This window comes from Eucyclogobius newberryi, unplaced genomic scaffold (genome assembly GCF_026437365.1).
Source record: "Eucyclogobius newberryi isolate DKJ021-1_F unplaced genomic scaffold, fEucNew1.0.hap1 SCAF_20, whole genome shotgun sequence".
Classification (NCBI taxonomy): Eukaryota; Metazoa; Chordata; class Actinopteri; order Gobiiformes; family Gobiidae; genus Eucyclogobius; species Eucyclogobius newberryi.
This window is the reverse complement of record NW_027315835.1, coordinates 25,413,564-25,434,962: the sequence shown is the minus strand read 5'-3', so window position 1 is coordinate 25,434,962 and position 21,399 is coordinate 25,413,564. Positions and strand designations below refer to the sequence as shown.

The 21,399-nt window shown below is 39.3% G+C and overlaps 1 protein-coding gene across 1 annotated transcript in view; it reads left to right on the top strand.

The window, feature by feature from the left end:
• The window catches only part of ca10a (carbonic anhydrase Xa), a 379,387-nt gene that overhangs the window by 300,131 nt on the left and 57,857 nt on the right, over positions 1 to 21,399 (top strand). Inside the window, exon 4 of the mRNA XM_072456909.1 lies at positions 11,441 to 11,626. Coding sequence (XP_072313010.1) covers positions 11,441 to 11,626 — 186 coding nt within the window. The remainder of the gene's footprint in view (positions 1 to 11,440; positions 11,627 to 21,399) is intronic.

Below are 21,399 nucleotides of genomic sequence, written 5' to 3'. Positions count from 1 at the left end.
CGAGAACAAAAGGACAACTCCTGATCCAGTGGAGGACGAAGTCAAGGTCAGAAAGTCCAGTCTGAGGAAACACAAAAAGAGAAAAGTTGATTCGCACTTGCCATGTGCATGTTTCTGGATTTCAGAGGTTTTTGTTGCTCAAATACCTTGAAAAAAACATGAATGCATTAATTCTTACTGAGAGTGAGCTTGTCTACCCACAGATCTGACCTGTAACATGGCCTGGTGGTGTCACCTCTCCATGGAGATAGACAGGTTTGATGTCATGTTGTGGAACGTTCCAGGCAAAACAAAACTATATCCATGGAGGTGGAGGATACACCAGAAAACACTTTCAAATCCTTAATTCATAATGAACAAATAGATTGATTAAGAAGGATCCAGGCTTTTCTTCTGAACTAAATACAAACACATGAAAAATAAATCTCACTAGATCATTTTCCACAGGTTTGCACAACCCAGCAGTGCTTTTATCTTGCAAGATCCGATAACACGAGATCTTGTCCCAATGAAGAGTAATAATAAAACGTCAAGATATTTTGACCTCTAATCCAAAATCATTTTCAATCTGAGGAGCTGGAACCTCACACAAGACCAAGACCCCTTTTTATTCCTAAACTCGATTCATTTTGAGATTTACAAACAAAAACAAAAATTTAAATAATCATCTACATACAGCATATTATATCTGTCTCGTCTGAAGCGTAAAAGTACTATAGCACACTTAAACTCCTCCTCACAGCAGATTGAAACAGAACCACAGCACACATTAATAAATGAGGTCCCCGGCGTACGCAGCCTGATTGGATTGGTAATGTTTTACAGCGTGTAATTAATTGCTGGCTGCTGCTTACACCCATCGAGTTTAACGGCTAATTTAGAGGATTCGTGGTGAGGGGCGGGGGTTTCCTCACAGTTGTTCATCACCGCAATCAGAATAAACAACATGATTTAGTGACCAGGCATTGTCATAGAGAAAATAAAGTTACATTTAATTGTACACTAATTGTTTTTTCTTCATCAAAAACCTTCTTTGAGTTGTGTTCTGTTTCATCCAGGCCATCCACGTTTTCTTTGTAAGAGTTTAAGATGCTGCACTGTATTTTTAAATAACCTCAATAAAAATGCGTTGCCTAGGTTGTTTCAAATTATATTATTAAACTCATCTTACTTCTGTTAAGCGTAGAGTTTAGAACTGAATCCCTCTGTGATCAATGTGCAACGTGCCATTGAAAACACAGAGACCGTTTACACTGAACTGACACACTTTTCTGACAGTTTAAACCATCATTCAACACAATAAAGGTGCTATATGGTATTCATGTTTGTTAAATCATAACTGATGTGTCATTTATGCAGATTTTGGCTCTTGTTTTCAGTATGGTCATATTTGTGATCATGTCCAACCAGGAAGTACAATTATAAACAGTTTAATGAGAGCGGCTCCTCCTTATTTTAACATATGACTAAACCCTGGTCACTTTGACCAGAGAGTGGCAGCTCGCAGAAATGTAGAAATGTATCAGGATTACGATGAACATTTACATTCAGGAGGTGCACCACTCGGGTCGTATACAAACGTTATGCATGAACAGTTTTGATAATAAGAAGTCCCAGGTTGTGTGTGGAGGGACTTGATCTTCACAGAGAGTTACAACAGCTGCATAATTCGAGCATAATGCTTGATTTTGTTCCTTCTTACAATGTAGTTTTATACTTCAGCCACCAGAGGAGGCAGTGCCACCCCTGCCTCCTCTTAAACTCTGCCAATGTTGGAGATGGCTTTAATTGTTAGACAGTGTTTATGACTGAATGTGTACAAAATGTGTTTTATGATAATCTGCACATTTGTTGGAGGCTTCTGGATGTTGCTTGAGCTCCTGCTGGGCCCATGTCTTTTGAGGACACTGAGCTCGTTTGAAATCTCTCCACAGATGTGTATATATATATATATATATATATATATATATATATATATATATTTTTTTTTTTTTTTTTTTTTTTTTTTTTCTCCGTCTTGATGAAACACTCTTCCATGCCTCTCCACCGACTAAACAGCACAGCCCACACAATCTCCAGAGCGCCGCCCCGAAAGCCTCCAGTGCTCCTGAATGAACATGCAAACTGTTATAAGCTAAACACTGGTACGACGGAAAGCCTGGAGGCCCAAAAACATGTCTTTATCTTTATCTTCTGCTCTCTGAGGCTCCATCTCCCTCATATTTTGGTGTGAGTATAAGTACAATTGATCAGGTTTTAAACTCCTCAAACAAGGTTGCCATTTTTTCACAAAGTGACCGAGCCTTTGACAAAAAGCCCAAAATAACCAGCCACACAAAAAATTATAAATTATTCTATTAATGTGACTTTTCAGGCATTCACACTCTACTGGCAGCAGAGGGGAATTACCACTGAGAAACAAACAAAAGCTAGCTTGTTCTGCATGTTTACATTAGCATGTTCCAACATGCTAATGTAACATGTAGTTTTAATAAAGGTGATTTGAAGTAAAAATGCTCAAAACGAGTCTTGTGATGATCGATGGATTTAAAAACAGCACAGTGCAACCTTTGATCTCACAAATCTGGGCCTTTTGAATCAGAGTGTTTTCTGAGGCTCAGAAAGAGAAGATTATTGAAACAAGCATTAATGAAAACAAATACAACTCCGACTATGTTTTTGATGAGGGAACAATGTTAGAAACATGATTAAAAGCTCAAGAAAGTCGATGAACATGCATGTCCTTTAAGTGTTATCTTATCAGAAAATCATCCTCTACCACACCAATTTTTTATGAACGGCAACTTAAGATACACATCATTTGCACATGCAACGCTGGCCCCAATTGTGCACCGGCAGGAGAAGACTTGGAGTTGATGACACACAATTTGCATGTGTCTAAATATTGCTATTAGAACAACACAGCCTGTTTAAGCTTCGGTAGACACACTGACTTATCATAACACTGATTATTTTTACTGCCTCTAATTTACCAAACTATCCTAATTGACTTTTTATCTTGTAGTACTTGTTTTCTCCTCTTTCTGCTCGTGTCCGTGTAAGTGCGGCCTAATAAGTGACCGTGTACAGTAGTTGGGCATTTCCACTGTAACGAGTCTAATTTGCAGCATTGATCGCTGCTCTCCGATAATGATGATGACCCTATAGTGTGTGCTCATTACCAACGCCTTACGGATGCCTTCTATTAGCAGCAATACCTGACCCCCACCACCCCCTTGTCCTCCTCTTCCTCATTCTCCAACACAATCTCTTTTTATAGCTTGTTTACGCTGGCAAAGATATTAGCGCTAATGTGCAAACCGTTAAGACACCAACGCCAATGTCCGTTTCAAATTAACTATAAAGTGCAGTGGTGGAGAGGTTATAGCTTTTTATTGGTCCATGTCCATGTTGGTGGAGAGTTATGCAGAGTACATTGCTGGCTGTCATCTCGGTGCTGTCTAATCGCTGGAATGGTATCAAGGCAATGTTGTGACAGCCTGCTTTGAAAAAGCAATTGTTGTCGTTTGATTAAAGTTTGTATCTAAATGGAGTTGGTTGGCAGTGAGGGCTGTGGTGATGTTCTATGTGGTTGGACTGTCAGAACTTATACTCAAAGGCACCATTAGATTTGAGTTTTATCTAATGTGAAATCTATGTTAGGGCGAATTATCATTTTCTTCGTTAAATAACACATATTCTGCATTATTTGTATTGTTATTATCCTTTAGACATGCTCTTGTATCTTTGCTTTGGCATCTCATGTTTAAACTTAAACCAAATTTTCTCAGGACGTTTGTTAGAACTCAGATTTACCATGTGGAAATAAATAAAAGCTAGCTTTCCCCGACATGCTCACGTAAGCAGCACGCAGATGTTATGAACATGATTTGAAGCAGTAATGCTCAGAACAAGTCTCAGGAAGATTTATGGACTTAAAAACACAGGAGACCTCCGGATTGCACCTGTGACATCACAAATCTGGGTCAGGGAAATAGAATGCTTTCTGATGCTCAGAGGGAGAGGACCTCGTAAACAGGATTAATGAAACAAGCATAAATAAAGCTAAATACAACTCCAGGTATGTTTTTGATGAGGAAACAATAATACAAAAAAGTTTTCCTTCTCTTGAGGACAGGTGGACTGGTTCAGTTACTCGAAGTCTTCATTGTTCCCTGTGTAACACACGTCACATAGCCATTTTGGTACAAATTTTTAAAAAGAAAATCCTCTGCTTGCTATCGTGAATTGCAGTTCTCCAAAGGCAGCGTAACTTTAAGCGACTGGTACAAATCAGTATGTAGACTTGTTTGAAGTCATTTTAGATCAATATTTCAAGAAAAAAATTCCAAAATATAACATAATGATTCACGGGTGTCGTAGATTAGCACTATATAGCAGAACAAAGTACAATAGGTCTACTTTAAAGGAGCACTATGTCACTTTTTTGTTTGAGGAGTTGTGACCCTCTTGTCCTCATGCAGATGTTATGGATTTATCTGGAATATTCCAGAGAACGGCATTAAGACTTATCCGAGGTCTTTTTAAAATGCTTATAACTGAATAAATGCAGCTTTAATCGTGCAAAACCATTTTGTCTCAATTGAGATCTTGTTGTTTTGCCTGGAATTTATAGCAAGGGAATCCAAGCAAATGGGCCTTGAGTTACAATAGTTCATCCTCAATACAACTGCCGTTGTATCCTTGGGCAAGGTACTTAGCCCGCCTCCCTCACAATGCACAGGCATATTCTCACACACTAAATGTGTGTGAGAATGTGCTAACAAGTGAGTGGTGATGTAGAAGTGCTTTGATTGCCTTAAGGCAGAAAAGTGATATATAAATGTGACAATTTCTGGCAATTTTAGCTGTTGGAACACGCCACATTCTTCCACATTTGCTTATGCCACAGACTGAAGAATGAGACTGCATTGCAATCTAGTGCGTCTGCTTTGTTTTCAGCCTTTCCAGTGCATTGACTTTGTCTGGTAATCGCAGAGGAAAGAAAACATGACTAATGACGGGGCAACTTTTTATTGGACTTTTGTGGCAGCAGATTTCATTCACCCACAGCGTCTGCTCCCGCCAGCTGGAGAAGGGCTGGAATGTGAAGTGCAAACTAGGAAATTACTTTTTAGGTCTTGGGTTAGTTTCCTGTGCCATGTGGGGTCATTATGATTTGAACTGTGTTTTCTCTCTGTCTTTCCCCCCTAATTATTTAAGAAAGGTATACTGTGTAACTTTTTTGGTCTGTCACCTGGTCGTATCCATGCAGGTTAAGCGTATGCCAAAATAGTAACATATGGTGATCAGAGTTGGAGGTTACGTGTTAGCTGGTAACGCGTCAGAGAATTCAAATAGCTATTTTAGAGTAAAAAGGAACATGACACGTTTGTTTTGTGCACCCATGTAATCTAGTACTTCCCAAACTACATGTTCAAATCAGAATCAGAATAGGTTTATTGCCATTATCAATGAACAAAATAAAAAAACGTGTCATTAAATCCTTTCAGTTTGGTCACTGCAATCCCAGAGCTTGGTGTGTTGTGAGCTTGCACATTGTGCCACTAGTGACTGGGAGTCTTCTCCTCACGCCAAAGAGAAATAAACTTTCGGATTTATGTTTTGAAAAACTCCTTCTTCTTTGTTATAACCACTATTTTGTAGCTGAGGGGTAAAATGTGTAGTGACAGTAACAGAGATGTGGTTGGTTTGATTTTTTTAAAAACTACCGTACTTTCCGCACTATAAGGCGCACTTAAAGGCCTTTAATTTTCTCATAAGCTGTGCGCTTTATAATCCAGTGTGCTTAATATATGGATTAATTCTGGTTGTGCTTTCTGACCTCAAAGTGATTTTGTGTAGTACACAGCGCTCACGGCGCTCTGTCAAAATGTAAACTACATTATTACTACAACATTATGGCCACCAAAGTCAGTCAGTGATAAGGACACCTAAATAAAGGACCCCGAATTAAGGACCCCAAAATGGCTCCTGCCAAGAGACACGCTTACGACGCAAACTTTAAACGGTGGGCAAAACTATCAGTCTCAACTGTGGTCCGAGCTTTCACAAAGGCCGTAATCATCACTAAACTGTTCGGTTACAACTGGACAAGTCTTAGAGTTGTTGTGAATACGCTTATTACCATTTGAACAATGTTGATCTGAATGAGTCGAACGCGTTTAATAAAGCTCAACTGACTGACTTATATGTCTGTTTTGTTTCGCTTAATGCGCTTTATAGTGCCTTTTATATGAACAATAATCCAAAATAGACCATTTATTGACAGTACGCCTTATAATCGCCTTTTCGTGCGGAAAATACGGTACAGTGTTAAAAAAAGTTTGTTCTGTTTTTATGCAACGATGCTCTTGCTAATCCACTAATTTAGTTTAGCTATGTTTTCTCATTGCTTGAGGACAGACCTACACATGCTTATTGTATGGCATTCTATTGTGGTAACCTGTAAATATAAAAGATGAATAAAGCTCAGCCAAACGCATTTATTTTGTTTGTTCAATTTGATATTTGAATTATTATGTTACTGTGTTTATAGGAAAGCCAAGCAGTCAGGCTTGCCCCCTCGTGTTAGGTTCAGAACAGTAATGGCAGGCTCTTGTTCGGGGGAGAAAGTTCCGAAACAATTAAGGACTCACATCAGATTTTACCTCTGTTTTGCTATGCGTGAATGAACAACGCAAAGGGAACGATTATACAATAATGTTAATTATTGGTAACGCAGGAGTACTCTATACTCTTATAACACAGTAGTTTGTTAGGTTTGTATCGTGAGAATTTGAACAGCATGAGGAAATTAAAGGTTGTGTGTGAGCGCTAAAAGGTGTAGTACGGGTCCAACTACTGTATTACAGAACACTGGAAGGCCCCAGGCAGCTCACATCGGTCACCATAAGAGCCAGTTACACTCGCAAGCGACGGTTAAGGGCCTTAAGTGAAAAGCACTATGAGTGCCGCTCGTGGTTGAGTGGATAGCACACATGCCTCATGTTGTGAGGCAACAACTTACTGTATATCTTTTCTCATGTTTTATCCCCAATTCATGCTGCGCTGTCAAAGATCCTTCAAACAAAAAGAAATAAAGAAAAGCACTGATAAATAGTTCAGAATGCTTGAAATGCATTATTTTATTAATTTATTTCTATTTTATATATTTATTTGTATTTCATTAGGCTGAGCAAAATAATATGTCTGTTTGCCGTAACCCGACCGAGTATAAAACTAGCCGGCTGGAAAAAAAAATATCAGCTATTTGTTAAAAAAACGACAAATTCTTTCATTTTTCAAATATTTCGGCGACTTACCGACCGGTCTTTCCTGAAGCGCTGTGTAGAATAATTGTATAACGCTGGTAAACCTATCTTTCATCCCAATAGACAAATAATGCATTGCGCAGCACATATCCGTCTTCATTTTCGGTCCCCCATGTTTCTGTATTTAACAGACCATGCAGGAGGGATCTTACATTGTCTTTTACATGATGATTTGGCTTTGTCAGCGCCACTGGCCTGGCCACCGCTTGTTCCCCCCGCTCGCCTTCGCTACCAAAATAAAGGATAACGGCGTATAAAAGGTTGATTGAAATATCTTAAAATTGGGAGATTTAGTCTCCCGATCGGGTTGATCGAGACATTTTCCGACATTGACTGTTGAAGCCTGACCCCTGGTGGTCACTCCGAGTCAAAAAATGGCAAAATTTGGATCTTTTTTTTTGCCTTCAAATAAAAAAAATGAGAATTTAACTACCAAGACAAAGCACATTCATTAACATTTCTGTAAATGTGCCAGTATTAGCTATATTTTACATGTAAATAAATCTGCAAGAGCACAGCAACAGACGACATAAATGTAAACAACAATAACATTAGGTAAGTGAGCAGCTCATGTTTTAATCCTCCTCCCCATCTACATGCTTCCTCTTAGGTGTGTCGTCAGCAAGCATGGAATTAACTTCCACTGCTGTGCTGAAGACACACAACTCTACCTCAAAGTCACTTCCTCTGGGCCCCCGTCTGCCACTCTCACCCGCCTCAGCTCCTGCCTGGAGGAGATAAGGGCATGGATGAGCCAGAACTTCAAGCAGGTGAATGGCTCAAAACAGAAGCCATTCAAACCGGTAATCATGTCGGTGTAATCCCTCATTCATTCTGGCGTGTTCTATTGTAGAAAAAGATTCAGTTGAAGTCATCTGGACCCGTTTTTTTTGTTATATATATATATATATATATATGTATGTATATATGTGTGTATGTGTATATGTATATGTATATGTGTATGTATATGTGTATGTATATGTATATGTATATGTATATGTGTATTTGTATGTGTATGTGTATGTGAGATGTTTCGACTCTCATCCAAGAGTCATTCTCAATCTGAAGATCTGGCCTGAGAACTCTGTGCAGTTACTCTGAGTAACTGCACACCGGGCGGAAGCTCCTGATAATAGCCTATCCTGTTTAACTGTTTAAAGTCTCCCCTGAAACTAATCTTTGTTGTTAACCTCACAGCCCTGTATATGTATCAGTTGTGATTATTTATTTATAATTTATAGCACTTCACTTTTTTTTTTTTATCATGACAGACCTTATATCGATATTTGTTATTTAGGTTATGACAGTAGACTTTTTCAAAAGGGCCAGCATAAATTGGTCAGTGGGCCACATTTGGCCCCGGGGCCATAGTTTGGACTCCCCTGGCCTAATCCACTTTTACCATTATTTTCTCATCTCCCTCTTCAAAAACTGTTGACATTTTCTAACCATATAAAATATTCATAACTTGTGGGAAATCAAGATGTTGAAAAGGATTGTTAAAACTTTGAAGAGCAGTCTAACCTGCCTGGATTTCTACAGTTTCTAACAACCGGATTCTAAATAATGAAACAGGGATGAAAACTGTTAAGAGTTTTGCTCACTATGCTAACACGGATAGCGATGTAGTCTTTTATCACTTGTCCTGCCGGCGCCGTTTGAAGAACTGAAGTTAGCAAGCTAATTAAATAAAGCCCGGAGGAAAGTTTCACAACTGTCAACAAACGAGAATAAAAGGTGCAAAAGCTTCTCAAGGCGGCTACAAATGTTACTTTTAAGGTTGAACGTGTAATGGCGATGATTCATTGGAGTAAAATAAAGAGCAATAACAAACGTACAAGCTGTCTTCGGTGTGCAATATTGGTACTTTGAACTTACATTTCAAAAATCTCGTAGGAATAAGATTGAAATGTGTGTTTGGAAATAGCATCGTCCAAGCAACAGTCCAGCTGGATCTTCGAGCGATGTTCTTGTTTTTAGTGGACTTTTCTTAAGTAAACTATATAATTTCTTGTCTATGTCGGGACTATTTGGGATCGCTAGGCAGACACGACACAACACTAGCACTCAATCGCACCAGGATTAAAATGGAACACATGGGCAGCGACAAACTACAGCAGATGTATTCCAGTAATATGATTAGCTGTGACATTTTTGGTAATTATGAGTATTTGAATCTATTTCAGAGGTGAAATATTACTCGTATGAAGTGTCACAAGGCTTTGGACAAACTCTGCTTTATATTTATTCCAAAAATACTTATATTTGATTCCTAGGGTAAATGCAGCAGCTTTCTTTCATAGGCATATCATCCCAGTAGTGGTTTTGTAAAGTATTATTTATGTTGATTCTGAATTGGATTAAGTTCATCTTCGCATTGCTTTGAAACTTCACAAATACTCTCTGATTGACTGTAGTCTAGTAGCCACAACAAAAGTTCAACATTTTTCATCAACATGCATGACGAGCACTACTTTCGCGTGTTACCAAGCTTCACATTATCATGCAACTTTAATTGGAAATAAATGAAGGAGCGACATCGACCCCTGTGTGTTGAGCCCAGAAGAGTCAATAATCAGGAGGACTCAGCGGACAGATGTTTTGGTGAGAAATCGGAAAAAGCTTTATTGCCATTGTCAGTGAAATGAATTCAACAAATGAGATTTGTTCAAATCTAATTACAAACTATCCAGTATGGACAGAATAGCACTGAAGTACTGTTGATGTTCATTTTTTAGTGCTTTGCCTTCCAAATTTTTCCTGATTGGAACACGTTGAGTATAAAGTGTCAAATCTTTGTTTCGTGAAATTATTTATTTTCGTTTTCCATTGTTGGTTGACCAGTGGAGCAAATCAGCATTTAAATTCTGACCGTGGAATAATGTCATTTGTTTAGTCTTCTTACTTGTTTATAACCCATGCATTTTTATCTCAAGTACTTTCATAGTTGTGATTGTAACTATTACAGGATTTTTTACATGGTTGTCTTTGTCTTGCCTGCTCTATTACATCGACACCGTGTGCAGAATATACATAACCCAATATTAGCGTGTAATATTACATATGTATGCAGGTTAGTTTACATCAAAAAGCAATTGCTGCTCTCAAAACCGCCTCATCTTTCTCCATTTGCTGAGTGGAGTTATGCAAAGATGGTGGTGATAAGTAGTCATACATGTAAATACAGTGTTGATTTATAAGTCGATTTGTTCAGAATAATCACCATTGGAATCCAGCAAATATGTTTTCCTTAATTTAAAAAGTGATTGAGAATCAGCACTTTTGAAGGCCTTTTTTCAGGACGTGTTGCAGGATTCCAAGGGTGCATTGGTGCTTTAGCAGGAAAAATATCTCACCCAGAGATCTGGTGGTGGTGGTTGTGGGGAAGAGGAGGAGATGGAGAGGCGGTGAATAAAGAGAAAGGGGGTAAAGGTTGGCTCATACCAGATTGATCTGTGTCTCACTCCGAATTGAGTTCTTCACATGAATCAGTCTGAAAAGTTTCTCTCCGAAAGCCATCGGAATGTTTAAAAAATACTTCACTCTGATTGGTCGAAGCGTCTCAACAGCGAAAGTACCAGAAAAATCTAAATTGTGTTAAATCCAGTGTTCAGAAAAGCACAGTCCTCTTTCTCATCATGCCAAACGTGCCATCGTGTGCACGTTTTTGAAAGACAAAATAGTCCGTATTCCTCCCAAAATAGGATGAAGTTCGGCCGTTGCCCGTGCCATGTTTGGTTCTTCTGCCCAAACCGCAATGCTGCTCTGTGATTGGTTCCAGTCATTTCCGTGGGCCCTAAATGTCATGTGATTGGCCCGTTAAACCACTGGTGTGAACTGCAAACGTATCTGCGGAAGCCTAACAAGATAGATTCTCGAGAGTTTGTTAACTCACATTTTAAAAGAATAAACCTAAAACACAGGACAGAGAGCGAAAATTTAAATTAAAAATGTAAAGATAGTCCGATTTTATTTATTTTTTTGGCGTGAGTTAGTTTGTGAGTGAATTGTGAGCTTCCGTTTTACAGATTTACACTGTTTAGAAGAAACTGCAGTTTCTTTATAAAATGCATTTTACTAAAAATATTTCCTTTACTCTTGTCCAGGTGGGCGGGACCATGTACAACACGGGCCGCCATGTGTCCCTGCGATTGGACAAAGAGCACCTGGTGAACATCTCTGGAGGACCAATGACGTACAGCCATCGTCTGGAGGAAATCCGGCTACACTTCGGCAGTGAGGACGGCCAGGGCTCAGAACACCTGCTCAACGGTCAGGCTTTCTCTGGAGAGGTAAGTGAATGTTTGGTGAGAACGCTTTTGAAATATCTAAATCACAAAGCCAAGGAATTTGTGGAAATCCCTACCATTTATGTTGGTGGAAATACAAAAAGAGCTAAGGGATTTTGGAAAAGAATTGTTAACTTTGTTTATTGACATGATGAAAACAGTTCAGAGTTTTACCAAGCATTCTAACAGAGGAAATCTCAATTGAAATCTCAATATTTATGATTTGGTCAGGACAGTGCATGTTAATTAAGATGCCATGGGCTAATTTCCATCTGTAGTTCTGCATTCACTCTCACAAACACACTCTCATTCATACACCAGCATACATGGACACTGGAGACTGTGGCCCCTGGCACTGAGATCGAGCATTGACCAGTTGGTTTGGCCACTTTGCTGATGGTTAATGTGGGTTAAATCAAACAAACATTTAGTTAGTATTTCAAAATTTTAGAATGGAAGTTAATTCTATTGTATTTGTTTTTGCGTAGCCCACAATCACAACGGTAAGACGCCTTGCAGAGCTGCACAAAGTGGTTTATTTAAACATCAGGAGCAGTTGGAAAATCAAACACGACAACACTAAGGGGGCTTTGACATTTACACTGTTTAGTCCGCTTAAAGTGAAATGGAGTTAAAGAATACCTTCAAGTAAGATAAGATAAGAAAAGATATTCCTTTATTGTCCCACATGGGGAAATTTCATTGGTGCAACGCAGGTAGATACAGAGGTAGATACAGAAGAACAGATCACTTATAGGAAGTCTGAAAAACACTTTCAGTAGAAGATCTCCTATAAATAAATAAAAACTCCCATAGACAAATAAATAAATAAATAAATACATAAATACCATTGCATGTGATCACGACAGTAATTGCACATGAATATGTGTCACGACAGCACATAGATTGCACATGAATTTCACAGTAATTGCACATGAATTGCACATGAATTCCAACAGCAATTGCACATCAGTATTAGGTTAGGTCAGTATTGCGAGTGTTCAGTACAGTTTTTGTTATAAAGTCTGACAGCAGCAGGAAGGAAAGACGTACGGAACCTTTCCTTCACACAGCGAGGGTGGATCAGTCTCTCACTGAAGCTGCTCTCCAGAGTGGACAGCGTGTCCTGCAGGGGGTGAGACTCATGGTCCAGCATAGATGTGAATCTAGCCAGGACCCTCCTGTCCCCCACCTCCTGCACCGAGTCCACAGCACAGCCCAGGACGGAGCTGGACTTCTTCATGACTCTGTCCAGCCTCTTCTTCTCCCTCTCTGTGATGCTGCTGCTCCAGCAGACCACACCGTACAGGAGGGCTGATGCCACCACAGAGTCATAGAAGGTCTTCAGGAGTGGCCCTGTCACTCCAAAAGACCTGAGTCTCCTCAGGAGGTAGAGCCGACTCTGGCTCTTCCTGTACAGTGCGTCTGTGTTATGAGTCCAGTCCAGTTTGTGGTTCAGATGAACACCCAGGTACTTGTATGAGTCCACTCTCTCAATGTCCCGTCCCTGGATGTTCACTGGTGAGGGGGCAGTGAGGTGGCGTCTGCGGAAATCCACCACCATCTCCTTGGTCTTCCCCGCGTTGATGAGGAGGTGGTTCCGCTGACACCAGTCCACAAAGTCCTGTGCCAGTCCTCTGTACTCCGCATCATCGTCGTCCGTGATGAGTCCGATGATGGCAGAGTCATCAGAGAACTTCTGCAGGACACAGCTGTCCATGTCATGTCTGAAGTCTGCAGTGTAAAGGGTGAAGAGAAAGGGCGCGAGGACAGTGCCCTGAGGCGCCCCCACACTGCAGGTCCGAGTGTCAGACACACAGTTCCGGGCTCTCACAAACTGGGGTCGGTCCGTGAGGTAGTCCAGGATCCACTCTGCCAGGTCATACTCCACACCAGCCGTCTCCAGCTTGTCCCTCAGGAGCAGCGGCTGATGGTGTTGAAGGCGCTGGAGAGATCGAAGAACAGTACTGGGCATTTCAGATTCTTGGGGCTTGTGTCCAGAGAGCAGAGCCTGGCTTAGCAGTGTGTGTTTGCTCATGTGCTACAGATTCTCCCCGCAGGTGTTTCACAAAGCACAAAATGTTTAACTCCCAAGTCAATGAAGTGGCCAAATAACTATGTGGAATGAGAGGAGGAAGTACATGAATAAAAGAGCATGGCCGATGCAAGGAACGAGGAGCGTAGAGAGGCGACAACAACGCACATGGATGCCCTCCATGGAAGAGAAAAAAAGGGAGAAAGATAATGTGGAATATGAGTGATCGAAAAAAATAAAAAGCAATGTAAAATGCAAAAAAATAGGGAGTTTTATCTAATAGCCTATTAGCTATATTGTTAATTGTTATACTGTTACTATATTATTATATTAGAATAATAAAAGTAGTCAAAAATTGAAGTGATATTACAATTGTGACCAATGTATTGAAATAAGTACGACATCATGACAGTACGTCCCATCCCTCGGTAAAGCCCTGTGAGAATGTGTCTATTCTGCCGTTTACACTGCACATATTAACTCATATATATGTCATGTCTCATATGTCTCATATATGTATACTCAATTAATGTAACCCCGGTTCTGTGAGTGTGGCCTAGGTTACGACGGCCATGTTTTGGCTCAGGCTGGTTTTTCGGAGCCTGATCTAAACTCTAGGTTTTTGTGAAAGTGGACAAGTTTAATTTGGTCTGGACATCGATAACACCATATTGCACAAAGACTTTACAAGGAGAATTTGACAGAACCGAGTTCAGCCGTTTGATGGCAACAGCAGAATGATTTCCTGTGTCTCTCAGTGGAGCCGAGTGGCAATGACTGAACGAGCACTGGTACTGGTAGCACATTATAGGCAGGAGAGAAAGTCCAGAGTAGTCCTGACTATGGAACCTATGGTAATTCTCTCACTAATCTTGATGAGGGAACGCCTGACTGATAACAGAAGTTGTGTGGTTCAGTACATATATTATTTTATATGTGTAAAGGCTATTAATATAATGAATGCCAACTGTGTGTCCTTTAAGGCTGCACAGATTCATCTTGTGTGCTGATTTGATTTAAAAAGTTGTGACTCAGTCATAATATAGGAGCTTTAAAGTGGATGACCCATCTCACGCTTCTCTTCCAGTTACTCAGACCTGTCATGAACTTAAGTATTAGCTTGTGCGTCTCCCATTGTTCCATAGAGCAGTGAGTCACTCAGTCGGCTGCATTCTGCAATTAGACCAATAACCAATTTGCGTAGTAACAAAATAAATGCGCTCTTGACAGGCAAATTTATTCTAATTAATGTTAATGATGTATCCGCCTGAGTCTGAGAGCTGATTTTCACCCCGCTCTTTGTGACAGAACACATTTGAAAGTAAACAGTGTCTTTTGTTTGGGCTGTGATGCTTGGAGGGGTCAAGTCGACTGTGACCCCAGTGTAAAGCTGTCACATCTGAGAGAACTGGACCTGTGAGCAGAGGAGAGAGGGCACCGCCATCACCAGTGTGTGAAACTGAGTGTGTGCTTTATCCAGAACAAATTATACATTACATTAACCATAGTTTCATGTTCACTTCAAAACCATAAATGCGCTTTGTTTCAATTATTTGCATATTTCCATTTGCTGGTCAGCCACATGTTCTATACTTTACAAAGACATGTAGTGTACCCAATCCTTCAACCACAGACACATTGCAACTGTATTTAATACTATACATTCTTCATTTTATATTTTATTATTGTAAAAAGCTGAACTTTGATGTCTGCAGCTAAATATACACATTTTATCTGTTGCTATATGATGATCAAATCAAATCAAATCAAATCAAATCAATTTATTTTTGTAAGGCCCAAAATCACAACAACAGTTGCCTCTGAGGGCCACAGGGAGAAATGAATCAACAATGTCTGTGGTGGCGATGAAGTCAGACAATGTCTGTGAATGATGATTTGGGATGAGAGCTGATTGGCTGTGTGAGGGTCTGTTCTAAAGCTGTGCATGATAAGCCAAAGGGTTTGTGAGTGAGTCTTTAATTTATTCAAATATATCCAAAATATATCCTCTCTGTAGTTTTTTGTAGTTTTTTTATGTCACAATATGATGCTGCATTATGTAAGAATAATCCAATTTGTAATAACGTCCCTCCATTATGTGATTGAGCGGGTTTGGGCGTTTTTCCCCTCATGAAAAAATAGCACCATGTCAAACAGATAAAATGGCACTTCACTAAAGTTAACAGTAATAGCATAAAAGTATAAAGAGCAAAATGCATCAACAGCCCTGTTTTATATTATTTACGAGAAAACCTACTATTTAATTTACAATCTTCACACTGAGTAGGGTTAGGATTAGAGTTAGGATGATTTATTTCACCAGAGCATTACTTTACTTAATGAGCACATTTATACTTTAGTGAGATAATAAAAAGTCTTCACTGTTTGGGATCAAATGCTTCACCTCAGTTACTAAAGATGATTACATTTTGGTGGGAAAAAACAATCTCCCAAATGTAGTAATAATTAGTCTAAAAATGTAATAACTTGTAAGTTTTACTTAATGCGGCAAATCATTACAAAGTGCAGTTTTATTACAGTTGTATTTTTATTACATATTGTAGCTGCATGCACCTGGCTATAACCAATATTCAAAATGCATGCAAGTTTGGGGCATTTTTGGACAGAAAAAGCTGCAAATTATGAAATGTATACAAACTGCTGAAAATGTTTCAATTTCACATCACTACACATGAGTAGCTTTATATATAATTTTTTTCATGCAGTATCTCACTTTTTATATTGGGGAAGAGAAAAAGATTTGCCTGTTATTCATTCCATTTAATTTCCAACAAATCCATCAACAAAGCCCTCTGAGGTTGCTGAAGACAGTGTTCTCCGTTTCCTTTTAAAAGCTTATTTTTCCCCAATCAGAAGAGAAAACAACCTTGTCCCCTCTGCCCCACCAGCCCCCATCCCTCTCAGCAAAACCCACTCTCACGCTGAAGTAGGCCTATTGATGGTTTATACAAGTCCTTGAGAAGGGAACAAAGACTAGTACATTGTCAATATTTGAAAAGATGCATCCTTCTGAAAATCAGCCAGATGGATATGGTATCAGCACTCCAAAGCTGTCTAATATGCCTATAGATGACTCCCACCTATAGCGCATATAGCTCATGGAGTGACAGTGTGTTCAACTTGATTAGGTGTGCTAGTCGCCTGATGGTGGAAGATGGAATGTTTGAAGTCATGTGTGTTGAAAAGTATACACAAATACACCATGGAGACATTTAGAATCAAACCAAATAAGAATTGGCCATACTGCATATTTTTAAGATTGTTGCTGTTGTTGTTGTTGTTGTCGTCCTCATAGTAGCTGTAGCTTTAGTAGTAATAGTGATAAGTTGTGGTGAGGTTTAAAGCTGGTGAATAAGGTAAAGTGAAGATAACTCAAATAGGCCTTTTGTTGAAGGTCACGTAATCACTTAAACACTTTGTTTAAAGGCAAAAACAAAATAGAAAGTTAACAGGATGGTTTTCAACCCATGTTACAAGACGAACATTATTCTCAAGTGAGTTGAAGACCTGACTGTAGGCTCATAGTTAATAAAATGCTAGTTTGGAACAGTTTCTTTACATGTGTAATATTTGGTTAAACCAGGCGGTGAAATTTGACACTGTTTGGTCTCCTTACATGTCTACTACATCATGTAACTCAGGCATGTCCAAACTAGGGCCCGGGGGCCAAATGCTGCCCTTAGACCAATTTTTCCTGGCCCTCCGGCTTCCGGCTATGTCGGCCCAAACAACAAAAACTGGTACTTTTTACTGTGAAATTGGGAAAATTCAGACATATTGATGTTATACCAACCTAATATTAATGTTCCAAGTATAATTAAAGGTGTGGAGGCACGTCGCAATTACATCAAACGCAAAATCTTGAATGATTGACTTTGTCATTCAACAAATTCGACATTGTCAAATTGTTTGTGGCCCTCTGCCCCGTTTAAGTTTCAAAATGCGGCCCTTGGTGAAAAAAGTTTGGACACCCCTGATGTAACTGGTGACTGTGAGCCAACCCAGTGTGAATATGTGACTATTGTCTATAACCACATCTCCAAAGGAGCGGTATGGAACAAAGTGAACCGTACTGCCCTGTTTGATGAGTCCTGAAGGGGGCCATGAGAGGTACTAGTTCCCAGAGGGTGCTGGCTTGTTTTCAGCCCCTGGAACGCTAAAGCGCAAGACCAGTGGATTCACTCTCTCACTGCATCCAACAGATCAGCGTGTAGATGCAAAACAACATTCTCCAGCTGAACTCAGACACGACTGAAATCATCGTTTTTGGCCACAGAAACAATAGAGAAAGTGTTAGGAGTCACCTCCAGAGTCTCGATTTACAACCATAACCATACAAATCAAGTTAGAAATCTGGGGATAATAATGGACTCAGACTTGAACTTTAACAGCCACATAAAATCAATAACATCAGCAGCTTTTACCATATAAAAAACATTCAAAAGAATTCAAAAGAATAGTGTCTAAACCAGATTTGGAGAGACTTATCCATGTGTTTGTCTCCAGTAGATTAGACTGTAACGACCTGCTCACTGGTCTCTCCAAACGAGCTGTAAAACAGCTGCAGTTCATCCAGAACGCTGCTGCTCGGGTCCTGACTAGAACCAGGAAGTACCATCACATTAGTCCTGCAGCTCTGCTTGTGTACAAGTCTCTCCATGGCCTAGCACCAAAGTACATCTCAGACATCTGAACCATCTCAGACTCAGGACCTCAGGGACCAGCCTCCTGCTGGTTCCAGAGTCGGGACAAAACATAGGAAATATGCATTTCAGTTTTATGCAGCTAAAAGCTGGAACAGTCTTCCTGAAGATGTGAGACGGGCTTCTACTCTGACAATGTTCAAATCTGAGCTAAAAACAGTTTTGTTTAGCTGTGCATATGACTGAAAGGATTTTCTTTGCGCTCTTCTCTTTAATGCATTTTTTCCTGTTGTTTGAAGCACTTTGAATGGCCTTCTATATGAATTGCCTTTCCAAGATGATTGGAAAAGAAAGAACACTTGAACGAGAACAAGTTGGCAAAAAGCAGATATTTAAAAAGAAAAAATATCACTCTTCCTAAAACGCTGATATTATCTGGTGACTAACTTTAGCTGTTTTACAGCACTCGCATCAACACCGAAAATATATCTCCAGTGCTTAATGCATCCTTTGCCTAACACTCAATATTAAAAAGATTAGTTTGTTTGTTTGTTACCAAATCAAACAAAATGAAAGATATACAGTACCTAACATCTATGTCAATGGAACAAAGATAAACATTGTCGCTGATACAAAATACCTGAGGCTTTATTTGGATCAGACTCTGTCTTTTAAAAAGCATATAAAGAAAGTATGCAACTCAATCAAATATAATATCTCATCTTTAAGACACATGAGGAACAGTTTTCACCTATTTCACTGCTATGATTATCCCACACATAACTTACATGACACATGACAAAAACACTTCGTTATCTATATTGCAACATCCTTAGTAAATACAAAATGCTTAGTTTTTACCTTTTTTTTTTTTTTCTTCAAATCAAAGAACTAGATTTAAAATCCTTAATAATGCTGCTTCATTTTCCTTGAAAAAATATGTCCAACTTTGCTCTTTACAAACTCGATTGACCCGCTCCACAGCAACAGGAACTGCACCATCCCAAAAAGATCCTCTTTCCTTTTTTAACCGTCAGACAGCGGAATCAACTTCCAGAAAGTCTGAAATTGTCAGGAAATATTCATAACTTCACACTAAACCTGAAAAAAAAAATTGATTATCGACGATGCCAATATCAGTCAAGTTAGATTTTAGCTGTATTTTTTATTAATCTCGACTAATTTTGTTGATCTAATTGTTGAAATTGTTGAAATTTTATTGTGTATTACTGAGCTAATGTTAATAATGAAATGCAACACTTTTATTACGGTTGTTATGTATTCACCTGCCCAGGGACTGCAGAAGGATTGTAGCAGTTGCTAAATCTGATGCAGATCATCTTTTCTCTTGAAGATTAATAATTTTGTACATGGTCTCTGACAAATAAAGACTAAAGTTTAGAAAAACATCTACAAACTAACATTACCCAAACCAAATACGTTTCATAGGGTAGATTATCCAAACACGCAGAGAAGTGACTGATGCAAAAACTCTCACTGTGCCACAAACTTTTTGAGTTCCTCAGCTTTTTTCAACTTTGTATTCGTCCCTGCACTGATCCATTTTACACAAACTCTACACAGTCAAGTTGCACCCTCCCTTATAAAATTCTTATTCTTATGTATTAATTTAGTCTTATTAACATTTAACTTTTCTTCCTAAGCTGACAGGTGAGACACTGCCTCCCCTGACCACGCCTCGCTGTAGTCGTCACAATAAAAAGACAAAACGGCTTTGCCTGTCCGTCTGTGGGCGCAAGATCTCTCCTTCACTGTGCTTCTCCTCCAGGTTTCTAACTTTTCCCAGTGTTTTTGTTGCTGCTCCTTGTCGAGAAGCGGGATCTAAGAACAGGGGGTGCTCTGGGCAATGCTGTACATTCAGGGGAGGCAGGGGAGGCAGAGCCTCACCTGTCAATCTTGGGAGAAAAAATATATTATGAAATATGATAAATGTTAATATTTTGTCTTCTGGTATGTATTTTAAACCCCCTTTCTCTTTGAATCCAATATTGAACAATATTTGATCAATTGAGAATATCAGAATTTTTGCACGTCTCGTAACTCCTGTTCAAATACAGGGAAGGGCGGCGCCATGAGGCAGTATAATTCCTCACAACCTTGCTGGTGTGATACAATTAATGTGTCCTGTCCCTCTGTATATAACAAATAAAACACTCTGACAATATGCTCTGCGCTTCCATTTTCTGGATAATGTATGAAATGTATGTCTGTGTTTAGGCTTGCAGTTTATTATAAAACAGCAGTAAAAATTGAGGCAAGCATATTGCTTGCCGAATTATAAAATAAATAGCGCGACAGTCCACGCCCTCTGCCATGAGTCAGGCCTGACTCATGGCAGAGGGCGTGGACTGTCGCGCTATTTATTTTATTCTTGAATTTAAATATTTCCTATTTACAATCCGGCTTAACAAAATGTAAAAAAAAAGAAACCATAAACCCTATTTATTTTGGCTTGAAATAGGCTCAAATTAAATTATTTTTACCTTAAATAAAATATGTGTCACATGTTTGTGTAAAGCACATATAGCATAACTCTGTCTCTTGTCACTCAAATTATTATTAAGGTGCTTTTTTGGGTTGATTCGGATTTGTAAATCTGACTCTGAAAGTGTCTCACTCCATGAACCTGACGCACGTCACTGGCTCCGGGACAGTTCTCTATTTGCTTAATGTCTGTGAACATTGTTTAAACTGGTTGTTTAATCCTAAAGACACAAGAATAATATGCCGTGTTTGTAGCCCCCGCTCTAAGGTTGTCCAGATCGATATTGTTTGCATCTTCCAGAGTTCACATGGATGACTGGTAGATTATCCAGGGCACGCATGGTCTCTCCGTATTAAAGCAAACATGGCTTCATATGAGGGGAAAAAAGAAAAGAAAAAATATCACAGGGACTGAAAATTATGGCAGAATCATAGCAAAGCACAAAACTTAATCTGAGCTGTGAGAGGTCTGATTTAGTTGTAAATGATAGATGACCAATTATCTTATTTATTTCATATTTATCATGGAAATAAACTACGGTAATCTGATTGCACCGTTCTGTTTGAAGTTG